Source organism: Patagioenas fasciata, chromosome W, assembly GCF_037038585.1.
Source record: "Patagioenas fasciata isolate bPatFas1 chromosome W, bPatFas1.hap1, whole genome shotgun sequence".
Classification (NCBI taxonomy): Eukaryota; Metazoa; Chordata; class Aves; order Columbiformes; family Columbidae; genus Patagioenas; species Patagioenas fasciata.
In genome coordinates, this window is record NC_092559.1 from 727,994 (window position 1) to 749,719 (window position 21,726).

At 52.0% G+C, this 21,726-nt stretch overlaps 1 protein-coding gene across 3 annotated transcripts in view; it reads right to left on the bottom strand.

Moving 5' to 3' along the window:
* The window catches only part of LOC136114602 (WD repeat-containing protein 7), a 63,650-nt gene that overhangs the window by 11,813 nt on the left and 30,111 nt on the right, over positions 1-21,726 (bottom strand). For all 3 annotated transcript variants that reach the window (XM_065859990.2, XM_065859991.2, XM_065859989.2), the window contains 4 exons: positions 9,326-9,547; positions 4,526-4,712; positions 824-941; positions 82-231 (listed from right to left, as the gene is read on the bottom strand). In XM_065859990.2, the coding sequence (XP_065716062.1) occupies positions 82-231; positions 824-941; positions 4,526-4,712; positions 9,326-9,547 (677 nt within the window). The remainder of the gene's footprint in view (positions 1-81; positions 232-823; positions 942-4,525; positions 4,713-9,325; positions 9,548-21,726) is intronic.

Sequence of the window (21,726 nt, forward strand, 5' to 3'; positions counted from 1 at the left end):
TGCACAGAAAGGTTTGCGGCCCACACGAAGGAAACTCCACAAGACACGGAAGCCCCAGCAGGGCCGGCGGCACAGCCTCACCTCCACCAGCAGGTCCACCACGTCGGTCGGCATCTTCTCGATGAGGATCTCGATGACTCTGAGGATCTCCCCTTTCGCCCGGGCCAGGGTGGTGGTGTGGATGTTCTGCTGGGACTGCGTGTTGGCGGCCAGGGCCGTGTGTCTGTGCACCTGCGGACAGCAGACAACGGTCATGGGCAGAAGGTCTGCACCGTGCATGATGCTCTGCTTCACTTGGAGATCTGGGGATCGTTCCTCATCATCAGTGGAGCCACTAATGGTTACCCTTGGTGGAGTCTGCAAACTAGGGCTTACCTGCTTTACGTCATTCTGAGTCTCACTGAACTAAAGGCCAAGGTAAGGGAATGCCCGGGTCTTGATTACATCTTTCCTTAGGTATTAGATGGCTGCTTCATAACAGGCTTTTCTGGCTGGGCACTGAATATTGCCCACCCTATCGCTTTGGCTCAGCCCAAGGCTGGACCTGGGCTCAGGCTCAGCCAGACTGTGCCCAGCCCACACCAACCCCTGCGGCTCTGTCCCCACTCCATTTTAACTCATACTTAATGTGGTCCTGTCTGCATTGCCCAGAAAAAGCAGGATTTTACACATCCTATTGGAAGTTTCCATAATCAGCGTACAACGATTAAGCCAGACACAAATGACATCCCAAATTCTGGGTGATTTGAGCATCTGCGGGAATACAAACATTCCGCTTTCCGGGAGGGGCGGGCGGGAGGGCGCGGGTCCCGGGGTCACCCACCTCCTTGGCGATGGTGGTGATGAAGGCGGGCGGGCGGGCCGTGGCGATGAGCGACAGCGCGTGCCGCGCCGAGCGCGCCGAGTCGGCCGCCGGGCTCAGGGGCAGCCCCATTGTGATGCTAAACGGGCGCCGGACAAAGCGGGAGAGAGAAAAGGAGCATTAGAAATATGGAGTGAAAAGATTAGAAACAGCTTATAATGTCAGTTCAAGGTCAACGGGAGCACTCAAACAGTTAGAATATAATGGACTTCCAACAATGAGCGGTGATTAGGAGTCAGGGTGTTCTATCATCAAATACAAAATCGAATAATCAACCATGAAGATTGAAAACAGTATGCGCATCTGTCTAAAGCGTTAGAAAGGCCTTGTTAACAAATTATCCGTATGTGCTGAATACATATAATCCAACTGAGGACGAGGCGAATGTGGAATGTCTTCCCGAGAATTTACGGTTTCTTCTTTTATAATGTTTTAAGCACAGGCTGCAAAAAACCCCCCGCTCACGGTAATTGTCCTGAACTGAGCTCAGCACTGGTTACCGGGGAGAAAAGCTTCCGCCAGAACCGCCAGCACTGCACCCACGTGGCCTGATTCGCCTTCCTGCGTGACCCGGCGGCAGCGGCACCAGGTGACACAGCCCGTGCCCTGTGCTGCCCAAACACCGACAGCACTCACACGCTCTTTAGAATCTCTAACACCGAGTTTTAGCCACAATTCTCTGGATAACAGCAAGGGACTAACTGCCATCTAAATGCCCCATACGCCACATTTTCATTTGCTATGATATGATAAATGCAAGAAACGATAAGGTAATGGTGACTATAGCAGCGAGGAAAGAGCCTGCAAACCAGTTTGCCCGCTTCAAAACGTTTCCAGGTGTTCTCCAGGTGTGGTCGGTCCTGCTGCTGTGCCCACACCTGCACCAAGCGCTGGCCCCACGAGCTGTGAAGGAGCTGGTCACAGTACCAGCGCGTGTGAACCAGAGTGTTAATAACAGTGAAGCTTTCCGCTAAAAAGCCTCAGAGGCTCAAGACTTTGTTAAAGCAGAAGGCTGCAAGCAAGCTCCGTGTCAAGCAAGGCTTGGAAAAGAAAAGCACAGTCGTGGAGAAGAGCAGAATCATCCCACGCTTTATCTCTGGCATCTCTATGTGCTTCTATTATAAATTGGTAAACCCTGGTTTATCAGATTCATTTGCTCTGAGAACAGTCAGACACAACCTGCTCTGAAAAGAAATGAGGGAAAGGAGACATTGCCCCATCTTTGGGGTTGTTTCAATCACAACACATCTGCTGCCGCAAGCAAACCAGACGCCGTCCCCGTTTCCCCCTCGTGTCGGCACAGAGCCCAGCCGAGCGCAGACCCGCAGGACCCAGGGCGGCCAGGAAGAGACCGGTTCGTTGGTCCCAACTCCAAAAACACTGGAGTTAATCTGCTTATTCACCTTGCAACATTAACATCTGAGAGCTGCTCTTCTTCTGGGCACCCTCCCTTCCCCAGATGCACCCCACCTTCCCCCAGGCCTGAATCCCAACAGCTGGAGGCTTTTGGGAACCGATACGCTATTCAAATAATATCTTCAACTAAATATAGATTCTCTTAATAGATAACTTGTTTATGTGTGTAGCACAATTTGTCACAACCAGATGTCCCTATATAAAAGTTTTCCACTAAACACAAAACTAAAGAGATTTAGCCTAGTTCAGTACACACGTATATAAACATATGGATCAATCAGAATGCAATTTGCTAATTTTGGTATATCATAATCTATATCAAACTATAGCTTGTAATTCAATAAGTAAAACACCAGACAGCAACGATCCCTATAATCATTGTGCCAAGAAATCCAAGTCCACTAAGTGCTGGAAAACCCCTCTGAACGGAGCAGCCCCACTGGCACAGCCGGCTGCCCGCACTGGGGGGACTGGGGCAGCAAAGTGCTTATAAATACCGGAGCTTTGGGAAACACCTCAGATATTTAGTTAATTCAGAAGGGAAAAAGAAAACCACGGCTGGTTTTTTGGTCGATAGACGTGATTTTTTTGTTAGTTTGAAAAAGCAGCAGCTTGCCATAAAGCTCTTTCCCACCGCACCCTCGGCAGGAGGGGCGCGGGGGGCAGGTGTTTCGGTGCGGGGCCCGCGGCGGAGCGGGGGGCAGACACGCTGAGCCCCCACGCGCCGCAGCGGTGCCCAATGGGCCGCTTTCAATCCAAACCTCGTTATGGGTTAATAAGCAAACGCCTTCTCGCTCGTTACGCCATTTATCAGGACGGCAATTGCGCTGGGCTCCTCCAGGCTGCGCGCCGATGCGCTCACTCGCCCGCGCGGCAGACGGAGCCACGCTGACCTGTGACAGCAGGGACGTCACCGCGGGACGCGGGGACCGGGCACCCCCGCCAGCCCACGGCGGCACAGGCGGGACGGAAACATCGCGGCTGCTCCTGCGCAGCGCAAAACTCACCCAAGTCCACACAACCAACCACCTTCAGCCCGTTTTTAGTTCAGGTCTTCAATCAAAACTCATGGGTGCTCAATAAAAACACTGCTCGTGTCCTGCGAGGTTGCACACGTTAAAGAAATCCCAAACAATAACAGTCAAGAATCCCATTATCTTAACACCAACTGCATTAAGAGACAGGATTTTCCCTCTATTGCAAAGTCATCTTAATGACCTCACTGAAGCATCTAGCCATAATTATTGGATTTAACCATAATAATCTGCTGGCATGACTGACAGCACATAGCACAATCAAGTGTAAAAGTTTGCCTACATGTTTGTGCACATGTAACTAAAGTTGTACAATAACAGTAATTTCTAAGAAACAACACAAATACACACTTAGAGTTCCACGCAGCAAAAAAAAAAGCATTACATTTTTCCGTGTATTTTAGGTCAAAGTGTCAGACTTCCTCACAAAACCTGCTCCTTCCTCCAACCCCAATTACAAATACCTAATTGAAAGAAGATTTTATTTCACAGAGGTTAGAACGCAGGTGCAAGGCAGCACACCATATAAATCTTGATTTAGGACACCTTCCTGAGTTGTTCTCTGACCCCAGAGCCAGGCTGTGCTCTATTGAGTTTATCACTTCTGAGCAATCCTAAGTCTACAGGTTATCTTGATGCTATCAACAGCGGTGCTGTTGATAACACAACCACCTTTTCAAAGGGCGCTTTCCAAAACAATTCACATCCTAAGAGCTTGAGCTTGTAAAAACCAGGGTGGGGAGGGGGAAAATCCACGTATTCAGGCACACTGGTGGGAAATACCTTCTGAAAAGACTGCTTTACAACAGAGAAAGGGTACAAAATAGTATAGAATCATAGGGTGGTTAGGAAGGGGCCTTGAAGGTCACCCTGTCCGAGCCTTGCTGTGAGCAGGGACACCTTCCCCCAGCTCAGGCTGCGGGACGGACTGATGCATTTTAGATATAAAAACGTTTAACTCGCTTCTCGGAATAACTGGCAATACAATGGGAAGCCAAGCGCCACGTACCCCCGGCGCAGAGGGGGTGATGTGCTGCTGGGAGGTGCCAGCGCCGCGGTGTCAGTGTCATGGTCAGACCCCCTCCTTTCCCCGCTGGAAACAGCAAGTTAGACGGTTGAGACGCCCCACTGGAAACCGGAGTCACCCCACGTCCCACCCCGGGGCAGGATCCCACCCGCTGGGCTGGTTTGGGGGTGAGCACCCAACACCTACTTGGCCAGCTGCTTCTCGGCGTCGGCGCAGAGCTCCAGCAGCCCCATGAGCACGGCCGACACGTCCATGTAGGGCTCCCAGACGGTGAAGCCGCGGCCGATGAGGTCGATGGCGGTCCTGCGCACCGTGCTGTGCGCCGGCAGCTTGGCGCTGGGCGGCTGCAGCAGCAGGAACGTCAGCGCCTTGCCTGCGGGGGGACAGAAGCCGCTCAGAGCCGCGCCGGCACCCTCTGCTCCCGCAGCCCCCCGCAACCGCAACCGCGGCACGGCCGGCCCAGCCGAACGCACCGCGACAACGCTGGCTGCCCCGAGGCTTAAACGTACTATTGGCAACACTAAATAAATAGTATTAAATGCGGTTTGGGAAAAGTACACAAAGGCTACATACCTAAGTATTGTTGCCTGCAAATGGTGCAAAAGACAGAATAAATCAATACAGAAACAACAGTCCTCCCTTCAATAGACACTCACTGAGAAAATCATGTAAATCTGTAACATTAGCAGAAACGTTCAGAAAAAAACCAATAATTCTGAAATAATTTCTACGAAAAACAAGCTTAAACGATTAAACTTGGGAAAACTAGTTAAAATGAACCATGCTGAGATGACAGGCTTTTTAACGGGGATCTTGGCTCCTGGCGGGCCTGCTCAGCTGAGACACGGCACAAACCAGGCACCCAACTCACCAAAACTCCACCAAAACAACGGCTCCTTTCCACACGTGCTGCACGCACTGAAGAAATGTGATCAATCATTTCATTTAGGAGACTATTTTTTTTAGTAATTACCTATCTATAAAGCAAAGGAGGGCTAAACCAAGCAACACTCCCAGATAACTTCTTATTGCTACATAATTATTCGTTACCTCTTCATAACGTTCATTCAGCTCGCTCTGGTGGCAAGGATAGCCTGTTAACAGGTTTTTCTCCAGCTTTCAGAAGCAGGCTCTGAGCTGCTTGTTTTGTGTGTTAAATGAACCACCTGTGGTGTGACGTGCTCAGCAAAGCCAACAAGAGACGCTTCCCCAGTCCGGTCACCCCAGCCCCACACGTCTAAAAGAACTGAAAGGTCCTTCTTGAAGTGGACACCAGGCCACAAAGCTCTAATTTGTCTGAATTTCACGTCTCAAATATCAGTATTTTTTTGGAAATCGCGCCAACTCGAACGTGAGGGCAGAGAAATTCACCCCTCGTCCCGGGATCTCCGGGCACCGCTCCTGCTGCAAACGCAGCTCAGGACGGGATGGATGAGCCCACGTCCCTCCGCCGCCCGCTCCTCCGCCTCGACATCTTTGTTTAAGCTTTGACTTGGTTTAAATGAACGAATTAATATTGACAAAAACATCAACTAAGCTAATGAGTTGTTAGTTAAGGCAATAAACATGTCACATTAGAGTCAGCGCAGTAAAGAGGTAATTAGCCCGGAGCGGCTCCGCCGGGGGGGCACCGCGGTGACCGGGACGGTGTCACCCACACGGTGCCACCGGAGCGGTGCGGCCGGTGTCTGCTCCACGCAGAACCGCAGCAGAACCAGCGGCTTGTCTGTCTTGTTGGATATATACATAAAACCCTTGAAACCTGAAGATCTGCCCGGTGAAAACAGTTGTGCTGATTTACACGCGCCTTCTGCTAACGGCAGCCACTGGGAAACTCAATAACAGAATATTATACAGAATAAAGCTCCCTTCTTTAAAAATTAGGCTGCGACTTATGAGATGGAGTCACTTCAAGCAGTAACTCGGCAGAAAAGCAGCTCAGGAGATGAAATTCCTATATAATAAAGCTCCATATGCAGCAAAGCCGGTGCTGTTAAACACCTGCCTGCCTTTCCAGGGGTTCGCTGAACACATCAAGGTTTGAGCCTTTGCTCCTTATGGCATCTTTATTAATGAAGACGTGACATGAATACTAAAGCTCATCAGTTATTTTCGATGCATGTAGCCCCCGGATTTCCAAGATGCCTTTCCTGGCTGAGTCTGGAGAGCTGTGACCACATTACATCAGTCAGCATTGTTACCCCCGATCTGCCGAGAGATTGAAAAATTAAATCATTTGCAGAGGCAAATCAATAGCACAGGCACGAAGGAGACGCTGATAACTCCGACTCGGGCCTCACAACGTGCCACGGGATCAAGTTCCAGCTAAATACAAATGATGGGCTCGGGAACGTGAGTTAGCGTCCTTGCACCTCGTTCTGTTTTGTGTAGGAGGTGCGGGACTGCTCTCGCTTCCAGCCTGCCCTCCCAATTAAACCAAATTGTCACCCCTTCGGAGGGATGTTTTCCTGGTTTGACGAATATCTGTGAATGCCAAGAGAAATACAGAGATATAAATGTGGAGAGCCGGGTTAAAATCCATATCCCTTCGGCCCTCCCTGCTTTGAGTACAGCAAATTCTTATTGCGCATCTTCTCTCATCTTTCAGACAGGTATCAAACCAGGGATATCCTTAGGCCTAAATTAAAAATAGCCACATTATTGAAGAATTTGTTCTAAAGACTTAATGATAAAATGATTTCTTTTCAGTCACACTCAATGTCCAATTTCCTAGGTGTTTTTACAGAACTCATTTTCACGTTGGCCTTTAATATCATTCCGACACTTAGGTTTTAACTGAACTCCCTTTGGCTCTGGTCTCTTCGAGCCATTTAAACCTCGTCCTGGCACCAGACCCAACGCCTGCAACTCCTCAGCCCCTTTCAGCACTGACACGAGTAACGCCTGCGTTCATTTGCAAAAGCACGGTCTCACAGTGTATTCAGAAGCAAAACAGTCATCAAGTGTGACAGTAGTGAGATTGTATCATATTCAAAGTAAGAAACCTCAGAAACGTAATTTAATCTTCAGGGGAACGCTCCCTCCGTGTTAATTATGCACGGCATTTCTGGAAATGTAACGAGAGGTTTAATAGGTCAGAACAATCAATTCTGGGTGCAGTAAATTGCCAGTGTCTCTGTTAAACACCATAGTATATATTGCTTTTCCAGGGGAGAATATCCACTGGGGGGCCAGGAGAGCGCTGCCTCTGCATCACGCAAAATTCTGGAAGACTTTGCATCATTCATTAGGAAGGGGACAAAGGAAAAAGCAGAGAGTCTTTCTAAGAGCTGGTTTCCCAGCCTTTTCAGCCTAACCCCGGCCTAGTTAAACCCACCTAACAGTGCCATTTTTCTTCCTCTCCAAACCTGCAGAGGGGGAATCAGATGTGAACGCAAGATCAATTCTGTTCCAAGACACTAAATGAGGTTTAGATCAGACTTGTTTCAATTTATGGAGAGAGCCCAACTATGCTGCCTTAAATGCCTTCTTCCTCCAACTCTGAAATTACATTACAGAGCTATAGCAAGAGTACACTACCATTATTTTAATCCAAAATTTGTTTATAATCTAGCATGAAGGAGAAAGCCAATATGACTCGGGTCATAACTGTGCATTAAACTTTGTATTTTCATTCCTGTTAATTGCATAATTCCATTAAACCACACTATTTATTTTAATGTTTTCTAAGGAAAGCTATTTCCATAGAAATGATCATCATTCCATAGGAAGTAGCTGTTTCTTCCACCCCACTACTGACCACACTATGAATCTCAGGTCTACCCCATGTTAAATTCTACTGTCAGATTAAATATATTTGGGACACTGCAATGCTGGAAACCCCAGTTTAACAGAAGACATGAAACACCTGACTTTACACCCCACATCATTCCCTGCTTGTGTACACTTGGTGTGCCTGCATACGTGTAAAAAGGGACTGCAAAGCCACAGCACAACCTCTCTACCACAGACACCGCTCCAGCTGCCATGATTGTGTGACGTGAAACCCCAAAACGCGCTGTGCGAGGAGGTTATGCTCGTGTAGCCTGAAAAACAGTATCAGTAACTCAGTGCCACGAACATGCTGTCGTATTTGACACTGACTGAGTTAAAGGGCAAAACACTTACCATTAATAACTATACTGATGGCAGATGCTTGGAAAAATACACTGCGTTAACAACAGAATCAAGTATTTTCATATTCAGGACGGAACAGTCGTTCAGATTTATCAGCCCATTAACTTTATAAACACAGCATTAGCTGCAGTTTAAGTGTGATGTGGTGCATCCGTAATGAGAAATTCTTCGGGTGGCGTTTTATAATTAAATATCTCATGAACTATTTGTAAGGTCAACAGAGATTAATGCAGGATGGCAGGCGAGGTTACCACGGGGATTTCTAGAGAATTCCGCCCTCTCAAAAAGGGTCACGATTATTATTTTCTTAATTACAGTAAGAAACCACAGGCGCAATTTTTACAGCACAAACTCTGCGGGTGTTAACGGTGTAAATGAAGGAATTCATTTTGACAACCGGTAACTTATTTGAGTGCTGCTGACTCCCACCATGGCTTCCATGCTACGGCCAGGAACACAGAACAACTGCACCCACTTTACTGTGGCGTCTCAAAGTTTTAACAGGACGCACACCAAAGAGAAAACACGTAAGTCTGAGTGTGCACTACGAATTTTGCTTTTTCTTGCTTGAAGAAATGATTTTAGAATAGAATCATTTTGGTGGGAAGAGACCTAAATGCACCTGGCTCTGATTTTCCACCAGACACCCTGCACGCCTCCCCGTGCCCTCATGGCCGGTACGGTTTTCTCCAGCTCCACATCCCGAAAGGTCTGTGCGCGAATACGCGACCCCGGCAGCGCCCAGCCCTGCGTGAACGACTCCACCGAGAGCAGGAGCCGCCGCGCGCTGAGCGTGCAGGGAGCCAAGGGGAGACACCTCCTGCCCCACCCGAGCGCTGGGCCACTCACACGTGTGCCTGGCCAGGGAGTAATTGGACCCGCCGCTGGTCAGCCCGAAGCCCTCGGGAATCTGGCTGGAGCTCCGGGGCCGCGTGAGCAGCTTCGGGGGCTCGATCTCGGCCCCGAACTCGGCGCCGATCACGCCCAGCAGGACGATGGCCGTCGCCTGCTTCCGCCGCTCCTCGTACGACGTCGACATCTTCTTCATTTGGGGGAGGCCGGACAGACAACCTACCACGGAAAGGGAGAAACGGGAGAAAAACCAAAAGCAACGGTTTTCATTAATATTGCAAACAACGTTGTGTTTCCCAGTAAAATAAAACAGATTTTCATTTAACTTCAATCGCATCTTCAGGACCATTACTGCCCTTACCCGGATTTTTGGCTGGTGAGGATGATTCCATTTTACTTTTCAAAACAACACATGACAAAAGTCTAAACACCACCTATTTCCAGGCCTGTGTCCAATGAAACCCCCTCCAAAACCCACCAAGATATCACAGGAAAAAAGAGCCACCAGCAATCTGCCTAATTTATATTTTAATTTGTTCACTTGAGAAAAGATCCACAAAATCCTGGTGCTGCACGGCTCCCTCTGCTCCCGAGGCTCACGTGGCTGGGCAGGAACGGCACAGAACCCACGGGGAAGGGAACCAGATTGAGAACCTGTCTGCACAAACCCTCCCGGTGCAGGGAAGGCGCTGTGCGGGGACAGCGACGCGCGGCCGCGGGGAGGGAAACAGCGGCCAGCTCAACAATGGCAGGGGAGGAAAGAAAGGAGAGCAAAAAATCAATAGTAACTGCCTGAAGAGAAAGAAAGATGAAAATGGGCTGGAATAGACAAAGCCAAACGTGTAACAGCTTTAATCGGTTAGCGACGGCTCAGCCCAGTCCCGCCATCTGCAGACACCGGCTCCTCGTTACCGCTCGCACATGGGCCCCGCGCCGTCCCCACGGGGCACCGGGGGTCCCGCACACCCCGCCTGGGGTGTCCCCACCCAGGGACACCGCTGTCACCAGCCAAGGGCCACCGCCAGCCCAGGTGCTCAGCGCCAGCCCGCCTGACAGCTCGGATCAAGATGAATTGGCACCAACTCCTGATCCAAGATTGTTTTATAGAGTTTAATTTCGTTTCTTCCCCTGCTTGGATGAGCACAGCCCCGGTTATGGATTCCTATTCTAACACGGCCACCAGCAGCTGCCGGGCAGGGCTGGGGAAACCATGGGCGGCGAGTGGTGACCTGCTGTGGGCTGAACACAAACCCACCCGTGGGCTGAACACAAACCCACCCGTGGGCTGCTTCCACTTGGAATCTGGTGCTGCACCGTCCCACCTTTCGCTTGATTCCAGCAAGGTGAAGTCAGCCCTTCGCTGGATCCCAAGATGGATGTCGGAGCATCCTTCAAATCACAGGCCTGGCTCAGCAGAACTTTCCCGTTTCAATGTGAACGGCAAACACCGAACCAGTGGGCGGCCCTGAGCCCCAGTGGGACAGGAGCTCCATCGCTGCATGGCACACGATGCTGCGTTCAGTCTGACAGCCCGCTAGGTCTGGAATTAACACGGGATCCCGAGGGAAAACGGAGCCGGTTCCCCGGCTCCAGCGCCCGGATGCGGAGGAGACGACTCTTGAGGAGCCAAACTATCAGTTCCAACCAGACCGCGGTGGGGAATATTCTCAGAGGGTTTCGTGAGCGATGCGGTGTGTGTCAGTCTCTACCCTGCTCACTGCTGTAACGTGGCATCTTCTGCCTCAAAAAAACCCAAATAAACCCAAGAAACTATAAAAACACCACACCAACAGAGAACCCCAAACCCCGACCCTCTCCCTGGTAACACCCCTTCCCAAAACCTCCACATGACAGAGGAAAAAAACCTCTAAATATTTTTGCCCCCCATCCCTTTGATTTTTTAATTACTAGCAGAAACATGCAGTTAATTGCAATGATTTCCTAGAAATAAACTGACAGCCAGTTGGGAGATCTTCAAATGAAATAACGTCTCTAGAAGCAGTCCTTCCTACACTTCCATTTGTCTCAGGAAAACGCGGTATTTTCTCAGCGCGCCGTGCCTCCGTTTAATCACGCTAACGGGTGACACGCAGATCCATTTTCTTGACAGGACGGTTGATCACCCTATCACAGGGAGAAAATTAATAACCTCAAATAGCTCTATGTGGAAAACAGAAGCTGCCCTGCTCAAAGGACAAAAAACCTCCTGCATTTCAGCTGTAAAAATAACACAGTTCCCACTGCACGCACCCAAGAGGAACCCGCGGCGGCCACGGTAAACAGCCCAAAATATCTCCATCTGGGAGAATCACACGTCCACAAGTGCTGAGAGGAGCCAGCGTCACAGATAGGAAGCGCGTTTAGGAAGCCTTTAAAACACAGGTAAAATCTTTCTGAAGTTTAAATTGTTTAAAAGGCTGTGAGGTATTGATCACTTCATTTAAAACCAGAGTGCAGCCACGAGGTCAGGCTAAATCTAACAGTTTGAAGCACTTTACTAAATAACTCTAAAGATCGCGTTAATTGGCTTTGCACAGTTCTTGGGTAAAATTAATTTTATCCTAGCTTACAATAAAAGGATTAAAAGACAAATTAAGTTGTGCAGGTTTAAGTGGAGCGGGAATCAATGGATTTGAGCGAGGGCTGAGCGGCTGCCGGCCGGCCGGGCTGGATCTGCCCATGCAGCAGCGTCCTGGGACACGGACTCCTGCTCTCCAGCCTCTTCCTCCCTTCCAGCTCTGACAAAAACACACAGGTCAATCCAGAAAGTCCTCGGTCCTTCCACGCGACGCCAGGGGAGACACAAACACCCAAACTTATCAGCAACAACCTGCGCACCGGGAGCTGTCAGCCTTCCTCTGCGCTAAAGGGACACGGGGAAAGAACACAGAGGAGCTATGGGAGAGAGCTTTGTTTCATCTTGGCTGTCAATAATCACAACCACTTCTTCATGTCAAGTGTACTATTTTCTTACACTAAACACATTCACATAAAGCTGCTTTGCTTGTGACCTCGAGAGGAAACTGCAGAATCCTTTCAGAAAACTGTACGCTAAACATGCCTATGAGAAATACCTTTACCTTTAATAGCTCATGGTTCTTAAACCAGCCGAAGCCACGCTGCATGCTTGCCTACAATTCTAGTTTTTAAGCTACGTACAGAAGAATAATTACAGTAATTTCAGCACCTCCTGGAAGCTCACAAGAAATCAGAACCGAAAAATATGACGAGGAAATAACAACAACAGCAAGCGATCAGGAGAAGAATGCAGAACGGCTGCTGGGCAGCGTGGCCATTGCTGCAGAGGCAGCTCCCTCCTCCGGCACGGCCGGGAAGGGCTGGGACGCGCCGGGGACACGCTGGGGACACGCCAGGGACACGCTGGGGACACGCCAGGGACACGCAGCCGTGCCCACGGGCTCACCAGCGAGCTCCTCACCATATAGCGCTACAGAAACATCCAGTGGCCCCACACAGTTTACCTGTGAATATGGAAACCTGACATGTGCCCAAAGCTGCGACCCTCACCCTTACAAACCAGAACCACTCCATTCAACAGACCTGAGATCCACACAACCTATTTTGTAAGAGGTCTTGTTACTGTTCCTATAATTGAGACAAGAACTATAAAAGACTAAAACCAAACTACGCTGCAGCTTCACCCAGATATAGCTGAAATGCGCACCGCTGGAATGACATCTATGCAATACAACTAGAGGCATTTTAGTGTGATAGCAATTAGTATTTTCAAATGAAATCTGTGTTTTCCAAAGGTATCTGCTAAAGCACTGTCAGCCAGGGAAGGGGCCACACCAGAACCAACGTGTGTCTATTGTTCTCCCTGATGAGGTACACACTTCAAAACAGAGATATGTATGTGTTTAGATAGCAAAAAAGGGCTTGATAAAACCACTTGAAAACAGATTCAGGTAAGGATGAGCAGAACCACTGTGGAACAAACCCAAAGGCTGTTTTCTGGGGGTTTGGTTTGTTTTCCTGCCTATCAGCACGCTGATTTCTTTGATAACACCTGTCCTGCTATTTTCTTCATGTGTCCACAACAAAGTACTTGAAAATACTCCACATCATTTTTCTGACCGTTCACAGGACAGCGCCCGGCAGACAGGTCTGTTAACCGCAGGACACTGCCCGGCAGACAGGTCTGTTAACCGCAGGACAGTGCCCGGCAGACAGGTCTGTTAACCGCAGGACAGTGCCCGGCAGACAGGTCTGTTAACCGCAGGACAGTGCCCGGCAGACAGGTCTGTTAACCGCAGGACACTGCCCGGCAGACAGGTCTGTTAACCGCAGGACAGTGCCCGGCAGACAGGTCTGTTAACCGCAGGACAGTGCCCGGCAGACAGGTCTGTTAACCGCAGGACACTGTACATCAGACAGGTCTGTTAACCGCAGGACAGCGCCCGGCAGACAGGTCTGTTAACCGCAGGACAGTGCCCGGCAGACAGGTCTGTTAACCGCAGGACAGCGCCCGGCAGACAGGTCTGTTAACCGCAGGACAGTGCCCGGCAGACAGGTCTGTTAACCGCAGGACAGTGCCCGGCAGACAGGTCTGTTAACCGCAGGACAGTGCCCGGCAGACAGGTCTGTTAACCGCAGGACACTGTACATCAGACAGGTCTGTTAACCGCAGGACAGTGCCCGGCAGACAGGTCTGTTAACCGCAGGACAGTGCCCGGCAGACAGGTCTGTTAACCGCAGGACACTGCCCGGCAGACAGGTCTGTTAACCGCAGGACACTGCCCGGCAGACAGGTCTGTTAACCGCAGGACAGCGCCCGGCAGACAGGTCTGTTAACCGCAGGACAGTGCCCGGCAGACAGGTCTGTTAACCGCAGGACACTGCCCGGCAGACAGGTCTGTTAACCGCAGGACAGCGCCCGGCAGACAGGTCTGTTAACCGCAGGACAGCGCCCGGCAGACAGGTCTGTTAACCGCAGGACAGCGCCCGGCAGACAGGTCTGTTAACCGCAGGACAGCGCCCGGCAGACAGGTCTGTTAACCGCAGGACAGCGCCCGGCAGACAGGTCTGTTAACCGCAGGACAGCGCCCGGCAGACAGGTCTGTTAACCGCAGGACACTGTACATCAGACAGGTCTGTTAACCGCAGGACACTGTACATCAGACAGGTCTGTTAACCGCAGGACACTGTACATCAGACAGGTCTGTTAACCGCAGGACAGCGCCCGGCAGACAGGTCTGTTAACCGCAGGACAGTGCCCGGCAGACAGGTCTGTTAACCGCAGGACAGTGCCCGGCAGACAGGTCTGTTAACCGCAGGACACTGCCCGGCAGACAGGTCTGTTAACCGCAGGACAGTGCCCGGCAGACAGGTCTGTTAACCGCAGGACAGTGCCCGGCAGACAGGTCTGTTAACCGCAGGACAGTGCCCGGCAGACAGGTCTGTTAACCGCAGGACAGTGCCCGGCAGACAGGTCTGTTAACCGCAGGACACTGCCCGGCAGACAGGTCTGTTAACCGCAGGACACTGCCCGGCAGACAGGTCTGTTAACCGCAGGACACTGTACATCAGACAGGTCTGTTAACCGCTGGTGTGTGCTGCCAAGGGCAGGACATTTGCTGCTCTGCTTTCTGACAATATTCCCCAGTGATGCCAGCAACACGGCGGCGGCCGGAGACGGAAGACCCGGCAAACCCCTCACGGTGAGCAATGGCACTGATCAGGTAAGCACAGAATACTCTTTTTAGAGACAGCTGGAACCACAAAAACATCTACAGAAAATGAAAGAAGGTTCATCTCTGTTAAATGTTTCCTGTAAGGCCTTGTCTCAAATCAGAGGTCTGAGCACAGGGATGTCGGAGCCCCCAGATCATCCTCACCATATGCTGTGAAACGGTCATTTTCGGGCTAACAAACCCTGTCGGGAACCTGTTCACCTCCAGCCAAAGCGCTACAGAGCGGCTCCTGGCAGCCCAAGGGTTAAGCCGCCGATTTTCTGCTGTGGAGGTGGTGCTACTTTAAGCCAACAGTGTTTAAATCCAGCCCGACACCATCGATCCAGCTGCTCTGCTCAAGGTGAGACCAAATCAACCTGTCGGAAGCTCTGAGCAATAGGCCTGGTGGTGCTCAGCGTCCTCAGCCCCGCATCATGCTAAATCGGCAGTGGATCGCTCTTCCGCAGAGCCGGAATCAGCCCAAAGCCCGGTTCAGCCCAAAGCCTCGCTTAAACCCAGCCATGGATGATACGTATTAGCTCCTTTCATGCAGTTACACACTCCCATCTGGCCTCACCGCAACTCTTCTGCAGGAGGAAACACTGATGCGAGCACCAATTAGTACCTTCTAACGAGGCGATACGAAGCCAGCAGCAACCTGACTCCGCGTCCACAACCGCGGGTCCTGACGCCGCTGCTGTCGATCACCGTCCGAAAACCCCCAGACCTTTAACAGTTACACCTGAAGCAAGTAAAGCAACACCACATTTGATTTTGGAGCACACAGAGAGAGCTTTCCCTGCTTTCTCTCACCAATAAACGTCCCTTTTTTTGGAGGTGCTCAAAGCGTCAAAAAGCAAGTGTACTACAAGTATCTAACCAACTAAAGCCAGATGAATGCAAATGGAAGGCATTATTTTCAACAGCATTTAACAAGCTGTTAACAAGACAAGTGTAGAGTTTTGGATCTCTCTAGACATAGGTGAGACTTCAGTAACACCAGAACAGATCTGGACTTCACATTCTGACGTACGATTATTTTATTGAAAGGAACGTTAAGAGTAAAACTATTCTACATGATAACCATTTTGAAACCTAACGGCAACTTTTCTGATGCTTTATGAAAAGATGTTGCTCCCATTGGAAATCAATAGGAAGGCAGAAGAAATTAGATAGCTGTGATTTGCCAGGGAATCAATAAGAAATAGAGCGATATTAGAATGCACGTTCTTTCACTTCTACATATTAAAATTCGACCCGCAGGTGAACAAAACTTCCAGAATTTACGGGTGACATCCCGTGAGGTGCCATTGTATTTTTCGAAGGTACCTATCATATCATGTCTGACAATGTAAGGTATTTTGCTTTTAAGATCTTCCTGTTTCTGACAGATGAAAATACACTTCTGCTGCTTCAAGGTGTTATTTGCAGTGATCGAACACTGCTTCACGAACGTGCTGCGGCACAGCAAATCCCTGCTGAATGTTTATACGTGGGCCTCTCCTATGGCGCTTTGCACCAGCCATCCCGGGGGGTACTTCAGGTGCAAAGGCACTGAACCCCCCAAAATGTCCACGGACAGAGGGAAGCTTCCAGCACCCCTCAGCACGGGAGTCCACGGACACGGGCAGACACAGCCCAGGCTTCATTTACTGCTTGGTTAGACCAGTATTCTTCGATAGGCACACACATTTCGTGCGAGCTGTAGCAGACTTTACCTTGCAGGGGGATCATTTCAAGCCGAGGAGCCGTAATCCCCGTTTTACGCGATCCCGGAGGCTCCCGATGCGTGTGTGCTGAACGCACGCCACGCTCCGTTTGCCTTTCAGTCAATTAAGCTTTAAGCTGTCAGCAAACAAGACTTTTAAGTTAATTTTGAATGGCCACAAATCAAGCTGAAGGTTGTGAAAGGGCACGCTCGCATGCCGGCATGAGAAAGGCACTTTAATTGCCTCTGAATAGCTATTATATGCTGCAATTTGCCTATTGAATCTTAGATGATCTATTTATTTCGCAAAGTGCAAAGACTGGTGAAAGAATTAAGTGCGTGAACTTTAATCACCTTCTCTCTTGCGTAAGTAGGTAAAATCAAAGTCTTTGCATATAAGAAGTACGACTGGAAGCACAATCTTTTAGCGCAGTTCAATACGGTTGCGTTATATTTTATTTTTGAACGGTGCCAGCTGTCCAAACTACAGCTGGCGTGTGGAACGAGCCACCTCCGGCGCAATAACGTATTGCCGGTTTTTTAATCACAAGTAACTGGCTGATCAACAATTCCTGCACCCACAGCTTCACCGAGTGGTGAGAGATGCTCCGTACCCACACAGCAAAGTCTGCCCGCGTTTGGGTCTTTTAATAAGCTATATGTAATTATTAATTAAAACAGGCTTTGAGGTTTTAAACCTTATTAACATCTATGGCATTTTTCACCAGCAAGTCTAAAAAGGTAAATTGAACAAGCGCAGAGGTTTCAGGTCTTTGCTTTCCACCACCACCCCACTGTTGGGGAACCAGTATCACCTCAGGGCAACGGCGTCCAGACACCTCAGCAATAACACCGCCAGTTCACAACCGTTATTACTCCTGGCGATGCGGTAAATCCATATTCTGCAATGAAGTTACCGGATGACAGGTGGAAAAGAGCTTACTTGTCGCATAAAGAAGACAGCGATCTCAAACCACAGATGCCCAGTAAACTTACACAAAAAAAGCCTTCCCAAATTTCACAAGTTGCTTCCAACACTAAAGGAAACCTTAAAGAACTTGTAGGTTATATTTACTAATATACTGGTCATCAATTAAATGTTTCATGTAATAGTAAATAGCACAAGATAACAGTAATCTCCACATGGAGAGCCCAGGAAACCCCACGCTGCAGCGTCTCTGCCTAATGTCGCCGAGCGAAGACGAGCGGCCAGAAGGACGCAATTACGGTATGAATAGTTCTCTAAGACAAAGAGAGCTCACTTTTCCCATTCAACGGGATTTCTGAGAGCAGCTGTGGCACAAAGGGAGAGGGGGCAGCGCTGGAAGCAGACATCTGCCACCACCGACAGCGCGCAGCCACAGACACAGCGGGGCTGGTACCCCGCGACGGCGTGCAAAGCACGCACCGACCTCCATGGGCGTGCACCCCGCGACGGCGTGCAAAGCACGCACCGACCTCCACGGGCGTGCAGCCCGCAATGGCGTGCAAAGCACGCACCGACCTCCACGGGCGTGCACCCCGCGACGGCGTGCAAAGCATCAGCGACCTCCGTGGGCGTGCAGCCCGCAACGGCGTGCAAAGCACGCACCGACCTCCGTGGGCGTGCAGCCCGCAACGGCGTGCAAAGCACGCACCGACCTCCGTGGGCGTGCACCCCGCAACAGCGTGCAAAGCACGCACCGACCTCCATGGGTGTGGACCCCGCAACAGCGTGCAAAGCACGCACCGACCTCCATGGGCGTGCACCCCGCAACAGCGTGCAAAGCACACACTGACCTCCACGGGCGTGCACCCCGCAACGGCGTGCAAAGCACACACTGACCTCCACGGGCGTGCACCCCGCAACGGCGTGCAAAGCATCACCGACCTCCATGGGCGTGCACCCCGCAACGGCGTGCAAAGCATCACCGACCTCCACGGGCGTGCACCCCGCAACGGCGTGCAAAGCACACACCGACCTCCACGGGCGTGCACCCCGCAACGGCGTGCAAAGCACGCACCGACCTCCACGGGCGTGCACCCCGCAACGGCGTGCAAAGCATCACCGACCTCCATGGGCGTGCACCCCGCAACAGCGTGCAAAGCACGCACCGACCTCCATGGGCGTGCACCCCGCAACAGCGTGCAAAGCACGCACCGACCTCCATGGGTGTGGACCCCGCAACAGCGTGCAAAGCACGCACCGACCTCCATGGGCGTGCACCCCGCAACAGCGTGCAAAGCACACACTGACCTCCACGGGCGTGCACCCCGCAACGGCGTGCAAAGCATCACCGACCTCCACGGGCGTGCACCCCGCAACGGCGTGCAAAGCACACACCGACCTCCACGGGCGTGCACCCCGCAACGGCGTGCAAAGCACGCACCGACCTCCACGGGCGTGCACCCCGCAACGGCGTGCAAAGCATCACCGACCTCCATGGGCGTGCACCCCGCAACGGCGTGCAAAGCACACACCGACCTCCATGGGCGTGCACCCCGCAACAGCGTGCAAAGCATCACCGACCTCCATGGGCGTGCACCCCGCAACGGCGTGCAAAGCACACACCGACCTCCATGGGCGTGCACCCCGCAACGGCGTGCAAAGCACGCACCGACCTCCACGGGCGTGCACCCCGCAACGGCGTGCAAAGCATCACCGACCTCCATGGGCGTGCACCCCGCAACGGCGTGCAAAGCATCACCGACCTCCATGGGCGTGCACCCCGCAACGGCGTGCAAAGCATCACCGACCTCCATGGGCGTGCAGCCCGCAACAGCGTGCAAAGCATCACCGACCTCCATGGGCGTGCACCCCGCAACAGCGTGCAAAGCACACACCGACCTCCATGGGCGTGCACCCCGCAACAGCGTGCAAAGCATCACCGACCTCCATGGGCGTGCACCCCGCAACAGCGTGCAAAGCACGCACCGACCTCCACGGGCGTGCACCCCGCAACAGCGTGCAAAGCACGCACCGACCTCCATGGGCGTGCACCCCGCAACAGCGTGCAAAGCACGCACCGACCTCCATGGGCGTGCAGCCCGCAACGGCGTGCAAAGCACACACTGACCTCCACGGGCGTGCACCCCGCAACAGCGTGCAAAGCACGCACCGACCTCCATGGGTGTGCACCCCGCAACAGCGTGCAAAGCACGCACCGACCTCCGTGGGTGTGCACCCCGCAACAGCGTGCAAAGCACGCACCGACCTCCAAAGCACACACCGACCTCCATGTGCAGCCCACACTGGTGTGCAAAGCACACCAGCGCTACTCTGTGCAGACAGCCCGTCAATGCCGCCCTTAGCACGACCACTACACCAAGAAGCTTCGTTGTCCTTTTAGAACAGGGTCACGTTTCATTTGTATCAAAACTTGTTTTTGTATTCCACCAGCAGTAATTCTGTCTCAGGCAACTTCAACCAGAGACTTGACCCGAAACCAGAGCTGCCATAGAAACTGTCTGAGATCAACAGGAAGAACCAGTTTTCTGTTAGACTTCCCAAAAAGCTGCACAAAGCCTAGTCCATGAGAAGACAGCTTTCGCGATCTATAATCTGCAGTATGCTATACTAAAATACACTGAAGTCATTCCAATTTCAAGGATATTGATATTTAGCATATAGGTATTTTGCTTAGACACTATGTAAATCAGCATTAAAAAAGATCAAAAGATAGCTGCTTATAATTAAAACACCCATTTCCTATGGTCTGTCACTTCAGAACATGCCTTTGTCTGTGCTCACCTGCAGCGGTGCCATCCCAGCCCATCCAAACCCAGTGTTCTCATGTCTGTGCTCACCTGCGGCAGTGCCATCCCAGCCCATCCAAACCCGGTGTTCCCATGTCTGTGCTCACCTGCCACGGTGCCATCCCAGCCCATCCAAACCCGGTGTTCCCATGTCTGTGCTCACCTGCGGCGGTGCCATCCCAGCCCATCCAAACCCGGTGTTCCCATGTCTGTGCTCACCTGCGGCGGTGCCATCCCAGCCCATCCAAACCCAGTGTTCCCGTGTCTGTGCTCACCTGCGGCAGTGCCATCCCAGCCATCCAAACCCGGTGTTCCCGTGTCTGTGCTCACCTGCGGCAGTGCCATCCCAGCCCATCCAAACCCGGTGTTCCCATGTCTGTGCTCACCTGCGGCAGTGCCATCCCAGCCCATCCAAACCCAGTGTTCCCGTGTCTGTGCTCACCTGCGGCAGTGCCATCCCAGCCCATCCAGACCCGGTGTTCCCATGTCTGTGCTCACCTGCGGCAGTGCCATCCCAGCCCATCCAAACCCGGTGTTCCCATGTCTGTGCTCACCTGCGGCAGTGCCATCCCAGCCCATCCAAACCCGGTGTTCCCATGTCTGTGCTCACCTGCGGCAGTGCCATCCCAGCCCATCCAAACCCGGTGTTCCCGTGTCTGTGCTCACCTGCAGCAGTGCCATCCCAGCCCATCCAAAGCCCGTGTTCCCGTGTCTGTGCTCACCTGCGGCGGTGCCATCCCAGCCCATCCAAAGCCCGTGTTCCCGCGGCGGTGCTCACCTGCGGCAGTGCCATCCCAGCCCATCCAAAGCCCATGTTCCCGTGTCTGTGCTCACCTGCGGCAGTGCCATCCCAGCCCATCCAAACCCGGTGTTCCCGTGTCTGTGCTCACCTGCCGCGGTGCCATCCCAGCCCATCCAAACCCGGTGTTCCCATGTCTGTGCTCACCTGCCGCGGTGCCATCCCAGCCCATCCAAACCCGGTGTTCCCATGTCTGTGCTCACCTGCGGCAGTGCCATCCCAGCCCATCCAAACCCGGTGTTCCCATGTCTGTGCTCACCTGCGGCAGTGCCATCCCAGCCCATCCAAACCCGGTGTTCCCGTGTCTGTGCTCACCTGCGGCAGTGCCATCCCAGCCCATCCAAACCCGGTGTTCCCGTGTCTGTGCTCACCTGCCGCGGTGCCATCCCAGCCCATCCAAACCCGGTGTTCCCATGTCTGTGCTCACCTGCCGCGGTGCCATCCCAGCCCATCCAAACCCGGT